Raw genomic sequence first — 13347 nt, forward strand, 5'->3', positions numbered from 1 at the left:
GAGTTTAGGAGTTTAGTACTTTGGATTTTCTTGTTTTTCAAATAAGGATATATTAGTTTGGATCTTTTCACCCTTTAACAGTTGTATAATTAGCTTGTATGAACAAACCTGTGTAAATAATCGAAAGCTGTTCTGTATATCAATCTGTGCGTGATCGAAATCCTGGACGATCACGAGTGGATTTTCAGGACACCAAGCCTAAATTGAGTGTCCCCACAATTCGGCAGCGTGGCAATGCGCAAGATCCAAGGCCGCAACAAGAAGCAGCTGTCGAAGCACTTCGCGAAGCTGTTCAAGAACAAGCACCCCCGGCTGAACAGCGCCAAGATGTGCAGCACAGAGTAATCCAAGTGATTACAAGGGCCGACTCGCTGAATCAACTGTCAAAACGGCAAAAGAAGATGCAGCTGCGAATGGTGCACAACATCACTTCGGCAGGCGAAGGGGCCCGCGATACTTGAACCAGCAGATCTCTTTCGAGGCAGAAGATGCCAAAGGAGTATTGTTCCCGCATCAAGACCCCTTGGTGATCTCGGCCGAGGTAGCTGGCTTCGAAGTCCGGCGAATCCTAATCGATGGAGGAAGTTTGGCCGATGTCATTTTTGCCGAAGCATATGCCAAGATGGGGTTGCCAACCCTAGCCCTCACCCAAGCACCGGTCTCGCTTCGTAGTTTTGGCGGAGAAGCAGTTCAAGTCCTAGGCCAAGTACAATTGGTGGTAGCCTTCGGCACAGGTGAAAACAGGCGCGAAGAGCAAATACTGTTCGATGTTGTCGACATCCCATACAACTATAATGCCATCGTCAGCCGTGCGACCATGAACAAGTTCGAAGCCATCTCCCACCACAACTATCTCAAGCTCAAGATGCTTGGTCCTGCAGGAGTGATCGTGGTCAAGGGTCTTCAACCTTCGGCTACATCAATGGGCGATTTGGCCGCAATCAATAGAGCAGTGCACAATGTTGAGGCCGAACTGCATGACCATGTGAAGCACATGCCGAAGCCCGCCCCTCACAGCAAGGTGATCAAGGTGCAGGTCGACGATGCCGATCCCACAAGATTTGTATCGCTGGGGGGCGACATGGGCGAAAGGGAAGTTGAAAACATCCTGAAGGTGCTCAAGAAAAACATTGACATCTTCGCCTGGGGCCCTGACGAGGTGGGAGGTGTTTCGACAGACCTCATCATGCCAAGCCAAGGAAACAGAAGCTGCGCAAGATGTCCGCTGATCGCCAAGAGGCAGCGAAAGACGAAGTGCAAAAGCTGCTCAAGGCTGGGGTGATCCAGGAGATCGACCACCCAGAGTGGTTGGCGAATTCGGTGCTGGTGCGGAAGTCGAACGGCAAATGGCGCATGTGTGTTGATTTCACAAACCTCAACAAGGCGTGCCCGAAAGACGACTTCCCCATGCCGCGGATCGACCAGCTCGTGGATTCGACAGCTGGCTGCAAACTCATGAGCTTTTTGGATGCATACTCCGGCTACCACCAGATCCACATGAATCCGGCCGACATCCCCAAGACAGCCTTCATCACGCCATTCGGCACATTTTCCCACCTTAGGATGCCTTTCGGCCTAAGGAACGCCGGAGCAACCTTTGCTAGGCTGATGTATAAGGTCCTTTACAAGCAGCTGGGGCGAAATGTGGAGGCTTATGTCAATGATATCGTCATAAAAAGCTGCAAAGCTTTCGACCATGCGTCCGACTTACAGGAGACCTTCGACAACTTACGCGCTGCGGGTATGAAACTAAATCCTGAGAAGTGCGTTTTTGGTGTTCGCACGGGCAAGTTGTTGGGTTTTTTAGTTTCTGAAAGGGGTATTGTAACATCCTCAAATTTTTAAACTAAAATTTGACTGCATCATACTGGCTTTTGAGTGGTTTTAATCTTAGACTAGCACAATCAAAATTATCTTTAAAAGTTCTTTTTTTATTCTTGATTTTGGTTCAAGTATTACCCCTAAAACCCCCTTAACCTAGTTTACCAATAAACCATAAATTGTTGCACTATCCTAAACCTTTGTGAATTTAGCAATTTTCTTTCAGATTCCAAAACTTAGAAACTTTCTCTAGATTACCCTTCTGTTAGTGAGACATTGTTATAGTGCATAATCTTTGCAGAACTCTTCCAAAGATCTCTAGATAAATTCTTTCTCCTTAGGCAAAATATTAAAAATTCCTAAATAATTCTTTTGGGCCGAAATACTTTTCTCTCCGTTCCGGCCCTTCTCTCTGTCTTGGCCCAAATCAGCCCACAGTCAAACCGCGTCGTCTTCCTCCTCCCCTGGGCGCCGCTGGATTGGGCGCCAACGCCCACAGCCGACGCCGTGCCGTGTCCATCTACCGCCGCCCACAACTCTCTGCTGCCGCCGTCGTCTTGCCTTAGACGCTAAGAAATCGCCGCCCAAGGTCAGCGCCACCTCAGCTGCCGAGCCGAACCGCCTGCGCCGGCCAATCGGCAGACAGAACCGGCGCCGTGTTCTTCTCCACGCCGCCATCATCGAGTCTTTCTCGTCTTCCTCCTCCGAACCGACCTTGGAGACCGACCATCGCCGCCTATAAATAGCCGGCGAGATCGTCCTTCCCTCCCCACATCAGAGCTTGAAGCTCTCTTTTCTCTCTCTTCTTGCCATGTCCGGCCATGGCTGCCACCACTCGATCTCCCTTATCGGAGCATTGCCGGCCAAGCCCTCGCGCTAATACCTTTGCCTCGACGAGGCAAATCCATATCCTAACTTTCCCCTTCCTTTCCCCCTCCGAGATTAGCCACCACCGCCACCTCCCATACCGGCCGGAGCTAAGCCCTAGCCATCGCCGTTCCGGTCTCCTCCCTCTCCCTCTCCGCCAGCCACCGCCCTCCCAAGGTGCGTGTTTCTCGGGAACACCACCCGCCGCCGACGTCGCCGCCTTCCACCCGCCGGAGAGCCGGCGCCCCTCCTCTCCTTCTCCTCTGTTGCTCGGCTGGAAAGAGAAGAAAAGAAGAGAGAAAGAAGAAGATGAGAGAAGGAGAGAGAAAAAGAAAAGAAAACGAAAGGAAGATTGACAGGTGGGCCCATCAACAGTAAATTTTCGTATTTTCTCTATTTAATTCGAAATCCAAATTTTAGAAGCCCATATCTTTTAAAATATAAACCCAATTCCAGTGAAACTTGGACCAAAGTTCTTCTAAAATCTTTCTCTATCTTTTGAGGCTATCTTTGCTATTTTCTCATTTTATTTCATTTTTGCCTATTTTTGGATTTTATTCGAATTCCTTTTGAATTTGAATTTAGTATTGCATATTTTGCTTACAATCTGGTTAAAATATTTTATACTTAGATTGGGACAGTACGTAGGAATTAGATAATTTCTGGGTGGCTAGTACTATCTCGATCGATATAGTCATCATCAGGTACTTATGTCAAACGAACGGGTATGACCGCAGTTTCTAGAATGGGGACAGACCTAGCCATTATGTTACTTAGCAATGTGGTACCTCTGTGTAGTAGTTCTTATTTTTAAGTCCTCGAGCAGGAGGCAACTATAGCCGCGAAGGGCAATTTCTACCATTACCATGTACAGGTAATTGGTTTGTTGAGCTCAATTATAATTATGGTTATAATTCTAAACCCTAATCGAGATGACGTGGTGTCATACGATCAGTTCCCCTCAAATACCCCGGGAACGCCAGAACTCCTTTCGCTACTGTTAACGTCACGTTCAGAGCGCATGAGGATATAAGTTCATGGAACAGGTACCATAATTGTTAATAACCTAATACTGGGCCATGACTAAGCTAATGAATATTGGCAAGTCGTGGACTGCGGGGAAAGCGTACATCTACTGCAGTAGAATATTCATGAAACTATTCGAATAGCCGTGCTCATGGAATTGAGTACCGGGACTCATATGGTACCCTGGTTAGAAACCTAAAATATATGTTTTTACAAACTCTTGCTTTAATATTTCCATATTGTCTATTATTGCTTTCTGCAAAGAACTCTACTCCATGCCAACACATAACATATTTCCATGGTAACTTGCTGGGTATTGTGAATACTCACCCTTGGTCTTATTAACCATTTTTTAGATTTGGGTCAAGAGGAGGACCCCTATGACTATTACTATGATGACCCTGATAGCTTAGAAAATGCCTAGAGGTTATACCTCCCTAGTCAGAATGTATTAGAACTTCCGCTATGTAAAATTAGCATCCATGTTTAACTAGGTGAGTACCTACCCTTATAAAACCCCTGGTCTTGTAAACTTTAACGTATGCAATGAAGAACCAGCTGCATTACTTGTATCAATATTTACAGAACCAACTGCAAGAACGGTCGCCTCAAAAGTGTTTCGCGAGGGCGTATATTGGCCTACGGTGCTGAAAGTCTGTGTTGAGCAGGCCAAAAAGTGCGAAGGCTGTCAGTGGCATAGCCGAAGCCAAGCAACACCAAACTATGAGCTGCAACCTATCGCACTAGTCTGGCCTTTCGCCAGATGGGTACTAGACATCATCGGCCCTTCCCGGTAGCGCGAAACGGGTACAAGTTTGCAATAGTAGCGATTGAATTCTTCTCCCACTGGATCGAGGCCAAACCGCTTGGTGCGATCACTTCGGCAGCAGTGCAGAAGTTTGTATGGAAGAACATTGTTTGTCGTTTTGGAGTGCTGAAAGAATTCATCACTGACAATGGCAAGCATCCGACTTTGACAAATTCAGAGAAATGTGTGAGGGGCTAAACCTGGAAATCAGGTTCGCTTCGGTCGCGCACCCACAGTCGAATGGGGCAGCCGAACGTGCAAATGGCAAGATCCTAGAGGCGCTAAAGAAAAGGCTCGAGGAGGCGGTGAAGGGTAAGTGGCTAGACGAAATACTATCTGTTCTTTGGGCCCTTCGGACGACCCCCACAAGTCCAACCAAGTTCAGCCCGTTCATGCTTCTCTATGGTGACGAAGCAATGACCCCAACAGAGCTAGGGGCTAATTCACCAAGAGTGATGTTTTCTGAAGACGAAGATGGGCGCAAGGTGTCACTCGAACTCCTGGAAGGGGTAAGAGTCGAGGCACTAGAACACATGCGCAAGTACGCTACAAGCACCTCGGCAACTTACAACAAGAAAGTTCGGCCGATGGAACTATTGCCTGGCCATCTCGTCCTAAGGAAGAAGGCGAACCCAGTGGCGGTCAGAAAGCTCTAATCGAAGTGGGAGGGGCCATACCTCATCAAACACAGGTCCAGGATGAGCTCTTTTCGCTTGGCAACACTGGAAGGCAAAGAGTTCGACTACTCCTGGAACGCTGCTTCTCTTAAGCGTTTCTATGTCTAGAAAAGGTGGCACCCTATTTGCCAACTTGTAAAAATGTACATTTGTATAGGCCATTCGGCATTTCTCGTTTTGTAAGCCCTTCAGCACAAAAATGCAAAAAAAGAGAGGAAAATTAAAAAAGAAAAAAAAAACTGGATGTAGGGCTATTATCCATCCCGGAGGCCCGAACCAATATAAAATATTTGTGCCTTTCGCCTTTTTACTTGTGTGAATGATAATTCATGGAAAAACCCCAAGGCAAACGCCTGATCAGCGAAAACGCCAGGGGGGCAAAACGAATCGGCCGAGGCATCGCTCGCCGAACGTTGAAACCGCGACAGCTTGTTTCGGGAAATAAATAACCGAACACCGTTATACTCGACTTGTGAGAAAACACAAGCACTTCTTCCAGCGCGGTACAACATAGATCGAAAGCAAAAGTCGAAAAGCTGAAAAGTCAACAGACCTATTTCGCTAATATACACAAAGGGGCTGACATGTTCCGACCTAACGAAAGCACGAAAAGTGATAATGCGAATAATAGCGAAAAGGAAATAAAAAAAATCTTTATTAACACCAAACGATAAGGATACATGCCATACAACATGGTACAGGCGAAAGAGAGTAACGGGCTTCATAGCCTAGGTTACAAAAAAATCACATCTTCGCCCCCAAAACAACCACCACTCCCCGAGGAACGACTCGGCGAACTTGGTTCGTCGTCGCTACTAATGTCATACACTACCCTAAGGGGAGAAGGGGGCGAAACGCAAACTATACTATAACGGCGCTGGGCGATCGCTTCCTGACGATCGGTCCTCTGATGGTTTCATCAAAAGCGAACCATATCCTCTAGACGTTCCACATGGACACGGTCGTAGTCGTCCAAGGTTCGCCCAGGGTGCGCTCGCATCCAGCCGGCAACCTTCAAAACCTTATAACTTTTACTGTTTATTATCATTTCGCTGTACACAGGCCGAAACGGACAATGGACCTTCGGCAAACACTTCACCGCCACGAATTTCTCATTCTTACTTCACCAATTCCCAAAGGGGGGCCGAACACACAGTTTCCGGCGAAGACCCTGCTAAGGCAGTATAGAAAGGGCAGATGGAAAAACGCAAAGTTAAGACTAGGCGAAACACATAGGATAGGCAAAAAGTGTAAACCCTCTTTAGTATGCGAAACGATGCAAACATACGTACCAAGGACATCAAACATAATAATTGACTAAACTTGGGTCATCTGTTTCATATATTAGAAAGACCGTTTTCGGCTACAATACGAAAGGGGAAGGGCCATTGGCCAAATTTACACCGTTCGCCCACCACAGCAAACGCCAAAAGAAAACTACAAAATCTAAAGAGCGGACGGAGGGCCTCACACCTCTGGGTGATCTTGGGCATCTCCTCCACCATCTTCGGCCACTGCCTCTTCTCCCTGATCCGCCGCCTCTGCCTTCGCCAATTGTTCAAGCAGACGCGCATTGGCAGTGGATCGGCCGTCCTTTTGCCAGAACTGCTTGCGCTAGGCACGAAGCGCGGGCAAAACATCTTGACAGCTGACCTCCCAATCCTCCTTCGCAAAATTCGGGAATTCGGCGACGTGTTCGCACCCGAACTGCTGCAATAGGCCCATGGTGAAGGCCGCCGACACACGCGCACAGCAATTGCCGTACGCGGTGGCGCAATCCGAGACCGCCCCGCCGGCCTGTTGATTTCACTCCGAGAAGTCAAAAGCAGAGGCATCTTCGCCAGGGACTCCTCGTACCCTCGCCCCCATATCAGTGAGGGCAAGGCGAAGCGTACGGCACGCGGTTTTGGCAGACACGGTGGCTTTCGCCATCTCTTGCGCGAACCGTTCCGCCTCTTTTTCAGCGCTCACCTCCGCCTTTAGGGCCTTCTGGCGAAGAGCCTCCATCTTCGGCTCAGTAAGGTTATAGTACTCAGCCAAGGCGGCGGATTGATCCTTTTCCTTTTGGAGCTCAGCCTTGAGTCGTTCGATCTCGGCGTTCGCCTCGCTCCCCTTCTCCAGCTCGGCTTGGAGCCGCTTATTTTCAGCCTTCGTTTCTTTGAGGGTGTTAGCGAGGCCCTCCATCTCCAAGCTCTTGCGGCCCAGTTCGTCATCCTTTCCTCGAAGACGGTTCTTCAATCCATCAAGACGAGCCCGCATGGTTCGCTCTATCGAACAATGGGCCGCAAGAATCTGGTTCAAAAAATAGAGGGGGCGAACAGGGCGAGCGTCAGATATAAGATTGTCAAAAAAAACGACGAGGGAAAGGGAAGTAAAACGAACAATAAACCCGGACTGCCAAGCTTTTGATGGCAGAACACCCTTCGTCGAACTCGTTCAGTTCGGCGAACAAGCTCGGGCTACCAGCCGGTGAGACAAGATTACTTACCCCCTCGACGAAGGGGATAAGCTCCGCCCGAGTTTCAAAATCACTGGGGGCGAAGTGGGGCGCCGCAAGAGAATACTCTGAGGCTGATGTTTTGAGTGGTGTAGCCATGAGTCTCGGTGCGGTTGTCGACCACCTCGTCCGCAGCCTTTTCAGCCGCAACTTCCGCCTCCCCTTCGTCCTCCCCTTCCTCTTCGCCGTCATGGTCCTCGATGTTATCTTCATCATCGGCATCAAAGTCGGAGGAGGTGGGGGCCCTTCGCTTCCGAGGGGCCAGCTTCACCTGCCCACGCATACGCTTCCTGGACATCCCCTCATTGCCATCGGCCTTGAAGGGTTTCGCCCGGGGTGGACGATCGCCATCATACACCCGATTCGCCCGGCCAGCCGCCTGCCGCGTGAGTAGTTGGCTGTACTCAGTGACCGACACATCGTCGATCATCCTACGGGCTTCAGTATCGGCCTGAGCAAGAGTCAGCACTGCGAAAACAAACGTGTCATAACATCAAGCGTCGAACAAAAAAAAGGAGGGGTGAAACACAAGTGCATTTAGGAAAGTAGAGACACTGTTCGCCCCCTCAGGCATAACAAGCTTTGGCAAGCCGTCGACCTCCTCGTCCTGGTTCATCTCGACCTGCCACGACTGGGAGAGAGGGAAAATCCGAAGCATGCAGAATTCCTCCACTAGGTCGCGACAGCTAAGGCGAGAGCAGACCTTGCGAAGAAGGGCAAACCGGGCTTCCATGGCGCCATCGACAGCGACCTTGGGTTTCCTGCTTGGCGCAATCGCCCTGCGCCGCCATCGGAGGGCCTTCGCCGCGTCGGATCCAGCCTCGAAGGGGATGGAGTGGTAGAACCACTTTGACATCCACTGGCAATCCCACTTCGACATAGCGGCGTTCACCGGCCAAAGATCGGAGCACTCGGGGCGAACATTAAAGTTCACACTCCTGAACGCTATTTTCTTCGTCCCAGCCGGAGTGACCACTGTCTTCGAATTCACGGTGGCGTAAAAAATGGCGCCGAAAAGCTCGGTGCTTGGTTCGAACCTAGAGGTCCGGCACGCCCAGTCGAAGATGGCGATTCTGACAAGAGCCGATAGGCTCAGTTGGGGAAGCTCCACCTGGAAAAGGCGAAGAATCTCCGGCAACAACTCGTTGCATGGAAACCGAAGGCCGGCCTCAAAAAACACGGCGAACACCACCGTCCGGTTGTCGCCAGGTTTCGGCACAATGGCCTTTCCTGGAGCAAAGGCCTGCTTTTCCAACAGCACGTTGGAGGCCACCAGCTTCGCCAACTCTTCTTCGTCCATAAGCGAAGCGCCCAGATAGGTGGTGGTGTCGTCGTATATCCTACCGGGATAGGGACCTGTAACAGAGGCTGGGTTTAGCTTACGAGGGGCCATGGCGAAGGGTGAGGGCTGCGTCTAAAAGGGAAACGGTCGAAAGGTGTAACGACCTAAAGATCGTTCTGAGGGGAGAGAAAAGAGAAAGAACGCGTGGTGAAAATGACAAGGGGACGGCGGTGAAAAAGAGGGGGGAGGGGAATATATAACCCGCCCAGGCGTCGGTTCGCCTCCCAAACCAATCATGGGCCGCCACATGTCAAAAGGGTGGGCGAAACGGTAAATTCCCATTGGCCGCGCCGCACAGTAGTGAGCCCACGAAGGCAAGCCCATCACTGTTCATTCTGGCCCAGTGAAAGAATAAGCACGACTTCGCTGCTTACAAAAGACGAAAGCTACAAAACTTTACTAATAAAAATACATTTACACGCAACACGCATTCTTTGCAGGACTACAATACAGGTTTCGGCTGGAGCATCGGTCGAAAGGGGGCACCTCATACCATACAACATGGTTTGCACGGTCTCGGCCGAAGCTCCTATCTCACCCTTGCCTGTGAGGGGCTTGTTGGTGGTATGTCATGAGACCCTCCGACCAGACCTGCCAAAACCAAGTAACCAGCAAGACTTCAAGCCCAAGGCGGCAAGCTCATCGGGGCGAAGCCCACATGGCGAAGACTATGGAGCAAAGACAGCGAAGGGCGAAGAATCGCGTTGGTATCCCGCAGGTCAGAAGGCATCTCGGGCAAAGACCAGGTGGCGAAGGGGTGCATGCCGTAGGGTAACTTCACCATGACAAGTCGAGCTTCGGGGAGGCCCAAGGGGATATCCCGGTCGCTCTAAGCCCATTGGCCATTGGGCCAGCGTTCGCCAATCGGCCCAGTGGAGGCCCATGTATCTCAATTACGCGGTGTGCCCATGTAAATGTCCCTTTAATGAGGGCAACCATGTAAATTCCCCTGTAAAACCTAAACCCTAATAGGGGGACCTGTAATAGGACTATAAATAGGCCCCTAGGGGCATGTAATAGGGGATCCCAAGAAAAAATCTCGAATATACACACTCATCGTTCCCAACAACTGTTGAGTAACCATGTCCTTCGATGTACGCAGTTGTCGCTTCGACAACACATAGCGTAGGCCCGGAGGTACAGGTTTTTAGCTCAAGCGGAGGTTGAGGTGGCAGTTCTTTGATTAGCAGATCGAGAGTCTCACCGGGTTTCGCTTCTTCCTTAATGAAATCGGAGACTTCATCTTCTAGAAGGGCCTCGGGAGACTCGTGAGGGGGAACTGCTATTACCTCCTCCGTTGACTCAATTTCTAGGAGAGTGTTGGTCAAGGCGATCCTTGCCCGTGAGAATGGAACTGAAAATCCATTCCCTCCCAGCGTTATTTTGAGGCTGTCTAATCGGGGTGTGTCAATGAGAAGCTGCTCAATGGGTAGCCCGATTAGGATGTCAAAATCTTGAATTTGAAAGATGTGGAAATCCAAGATCGCCTCACTATCTTCAAAGCAGACAGACACATCTTGCATAATCTCAAATCCTTCAATGATATTTCTGTTCGGATGCTTGAAGAATTTGTTCGTCGGGGTTACTGCCTTATCACTTAGATAAGCGAATGCAAAAGATTCGGAGAAGAGATTGGCCCCAACGGTCAGACTGTAGAGAATACCAATGTCATTCTCTTCCAGATGGCAAGGAATGATTCGGGGAGCGGTATTTACCTAATTACTTAGGATGAAAGCTCTGCCTCCCTTAGCCATTCGTCGCTCATTATGGATGTTAGCTCCCGAATAGTTTCCCTTAGGAACCCAAGTTCCATAGGATCGGGGGGCGGCAAAGGAACGAGTGGTTTCTTCTTACTAAAATAGTTCAGGGTGTTGCCATAATCTTATTCAAAACCGTCCCTGAACAAAATTGCGGCACGATCTAGAGTCTGAATTTCTTCATTCTCGACGGATGGCTGCTCAGGAACCTTCTCCTCAATCGAGCTAGCAGAACATGATGGTTCAGAGTGTGGCTCGATCGTTAGAGGTTCCTCTATCTTGTACACGGATGCCTTCGACTGGGGTTCATCAGATTGCGTCATGAAGGAAGTATTTTCTAGAATGCGATCCAGAATTAGTCTTCCTTCCGATGGTGTTTTGTGCATGAATGATCCTCCGGCGGTTATGTCCAAATAGAATGCAGACTCCTTATCCAGACCCGTATGGAAGTGTTGCAGTAGCACATACTCGGGTAAGGATAGGGTTGGTCCGGACTGCACTAAATTAGTGAATCTGGACTAAGCTGCACCGATTGATTCGTTTTTTATCAGCTTAAAACTGAGAATTTCTACTCGAAGGGCAGTAATACGAGTAACTGGGAAGAAGACAAGACAGAATCTATCTCGCAACTTTTCCCAACTACCATTTACGCATCCAACGGTAGAGGTGTACCATTGCTTCGCCCTTTCTTGAAGAGAGAACGGAAACAATTTCCACGGCACAGTTTCTTGTCTCATGCCACAAAGAAAATGATGGTAGGGATTTTCTAGATCAAACCAAGAAAAAGGATTTTCCCTAACCATATTGATTAGTTCGGGGCGAATTTCATAGACAGTTGTATAAATGGGCTCCGATGAAGGAGGTGGCTCATAGAATTCGCCCCGAGGAGCAGACAGCTCAAAAAGAGATTGCTTCATGGTCGAGAAGAGTTTAACAGGAATACTTCTCTGTGATAGAAGGGGTAGAGGAAGAATAAAAACGTAAAAAGGATACGAGGATGAACAAGGTTCAGAAATGATCAGCAACCGTTCCCCATCAACGACGCCAGAAATACTTATTGGTATTTCTTACGATCATAGATAGAATTCGCAAGCGCACGGATATACCAATGTAGCACTTCCCCTACGGAGTATTCCAAGGGTATCGAATCCAAGGAAACGTGTGTGGTCAGATCTTCCAAGGACACCAAGCAGATGATAGGCTAGGGTAGAAAGGATTTACTAGTGAGAAACAGTGTCTAGGGAAACCTTAACTTTAATCCTAATGCAATACTTCAGGCACTGGCAACCCGCTATTCCCAGATGTCGCTTTACTACGTACCCGGACAGGGAGGACTTAAGTGATCTTGAGGGTTGTCACCACCTCTACACCTACCTCAAACGTACTATGGGATACGCAGCAATTACTGGATAACAATTACCTAAACACCACGTCTAAGCAATTAATATCTACTTTAGTGTTTATAACTCACCAAAGCAATCACTATATTTTAGTTGATTATAGTGAACAATAATCCTGTATGCTATTTAGGAACTAACCAAGAGATAATTCTCACAAGATAAATCCAAATTACTCAGAAAGAATATTATATTGAATTCAGAGTGATAAACAGAATAAAAGAAATAGGAGAAGATTACCGACAACTCCGGAATTCTTCCGACTTCTTCTACTCTACTCTCTTCCTATTCTAGTATACAATATAGTACAATAGAGTCTCTTATAATTCAACTCAAGCTTGGAAGTGTGTGTGTGAAGTGAAGAAGTGAGGTCTAGTTATATTGCAGTTATGACAGTTGTGAGAAGGGGAAATGTCCGAACTACCAAGCAACCGTCATTAGGAGAGCATCTGGAGCGTCCATGCCAAACCCCAGGATCAACGGTGATCAGTGTGTTTCGGCTGAACCAGGGGGAGCCATACCTGAACTCTTCCGAAGGCTTCCAGACTCCGATTCCTGTTATATTCTTACTCCACTAGCTTAAGAACACTAAACTAAACTTGAGAGAATATGAGAGAGCTTTGCTTGGAGTGTGTGAGTGAAGTGAAGATATGAGCTCCTTTTATAGCCTCCCAATGACGGTTGTGATGGTTGGAATGGTCGAAAATACCATCCTACTGTCAATGGGGGCTGATCTACACTGTCCAGGCAAAGTCTTAGATCAAACGGCGCTGAGGATGGTTCGGCCGAACCGCCTGGTTCATTCGAACCTGGGGCTAGCCCAACCAGCCCAGATTTCAGCTGGTGGCCTCCTCTCGTGCTCTTCTCCGCGGACTTGTGAATTTTGGCCCAACTCATCGTATCATTTCTGAGTTCTTGGCCCATTCATGCATAAGTATGATTCTCGACACCGTCCGATTGATTTATCGTCTGATTTGATATCGATTCTCCTCCACTTTATAGTTATTCTCTGCAAAAGGTTAGTAAACCTAATACTAGTGGAATATTATTATTCTAACACAAATATGCATTGCAAGCATAACTAGTTCTCCTCTATTTAGGTAATATTGATGGTTGAAACTGATCGCTAGCGACCGTCAACAATCAACTAGCTCA

General features: G+C 48.5%; 2 protein-coding genes across 2 annotated transcripts; both read left to right on the forward strand.

Moving 5' to 3' along the window:
- The first annotated feature begins 234 nt into the window (after positions 1 to 234).
- LOC136355335 (uncharacterized) lies at positions 235 to 4138 on the forward strand. The gene is made up of 4 exons (XM_066307789.1): positions 235 to 341; positions 439 to 1166; positions 1244 to 1741; positions 4071 to 4138. The coding sequence occupies exons 1-4, from the start codon at positions 235 to 237 to the stop codon at positions 4136 to 4138; spliced, it is 1401 nt and encodes a 466-aa protein (XP_066163886.1).
- Positions 2307 to 5894, forward strand: LOC4324541 (uncharacterized). The gene is made up of 2 exons (XM_026025880.2): positions 2307 to 3047; positions 4300 to 5894. Exon 2 carries the CDS (start codon positions 4705 to 4707, stop codon positions 5176 to 5178), a length of 474 nt encoding a protein of 157 aa, XP_025881665.1. The 5' UTR covers positions 2307 to 3047; positions 4300 to 4704; the 3' UTR covers positions 5179 to 5894.
- Positions 5895 to 13347: the final 7453 nt, after the last annotated feature.

The sequence above is a fragment of the Oryza sativa genome, chromosome 1, assembly GCF_034140825.1.
Source record: "Oryza sativa Japonica Group chromosome 1, ASM3414082v1".
NCBI lineage: Eukaryota > Viridiplantae > Streptophyta > Magnoliopsida > Poales > Poaceae > Oryza > Oryza sativa.

Coding starts and splice junctions, on each gene's coding strand:
- LOC136355335 (XM_066307789.1), top strand. CDS start 235: ATGCGCAAGATCCAAGGCCGCAACAAGAAGCAGCTGTCGAAGCACTTC. Junction 342..438: donor GCCAAGATGTGCAGCACAGA/GTAATCCAAGTG, acceptor TCACTTCGGCAG/GCGAAGGGGCCCGCGATACT. Junction 1,742..4,070: donor CGACAACTTACGCGCTGCGG/GTATGAAACTAA, acceptor ACCATTTTTTAG/ATTTGGGTCAAGAGGAGGAC.
- LOC4324541 (XM_026025880.2), top strand. CDS start 4,705: ATGTGTGAGGGGCTAAACCTGGAAATCAGGTTCGCTTCGGTCGCGCAC.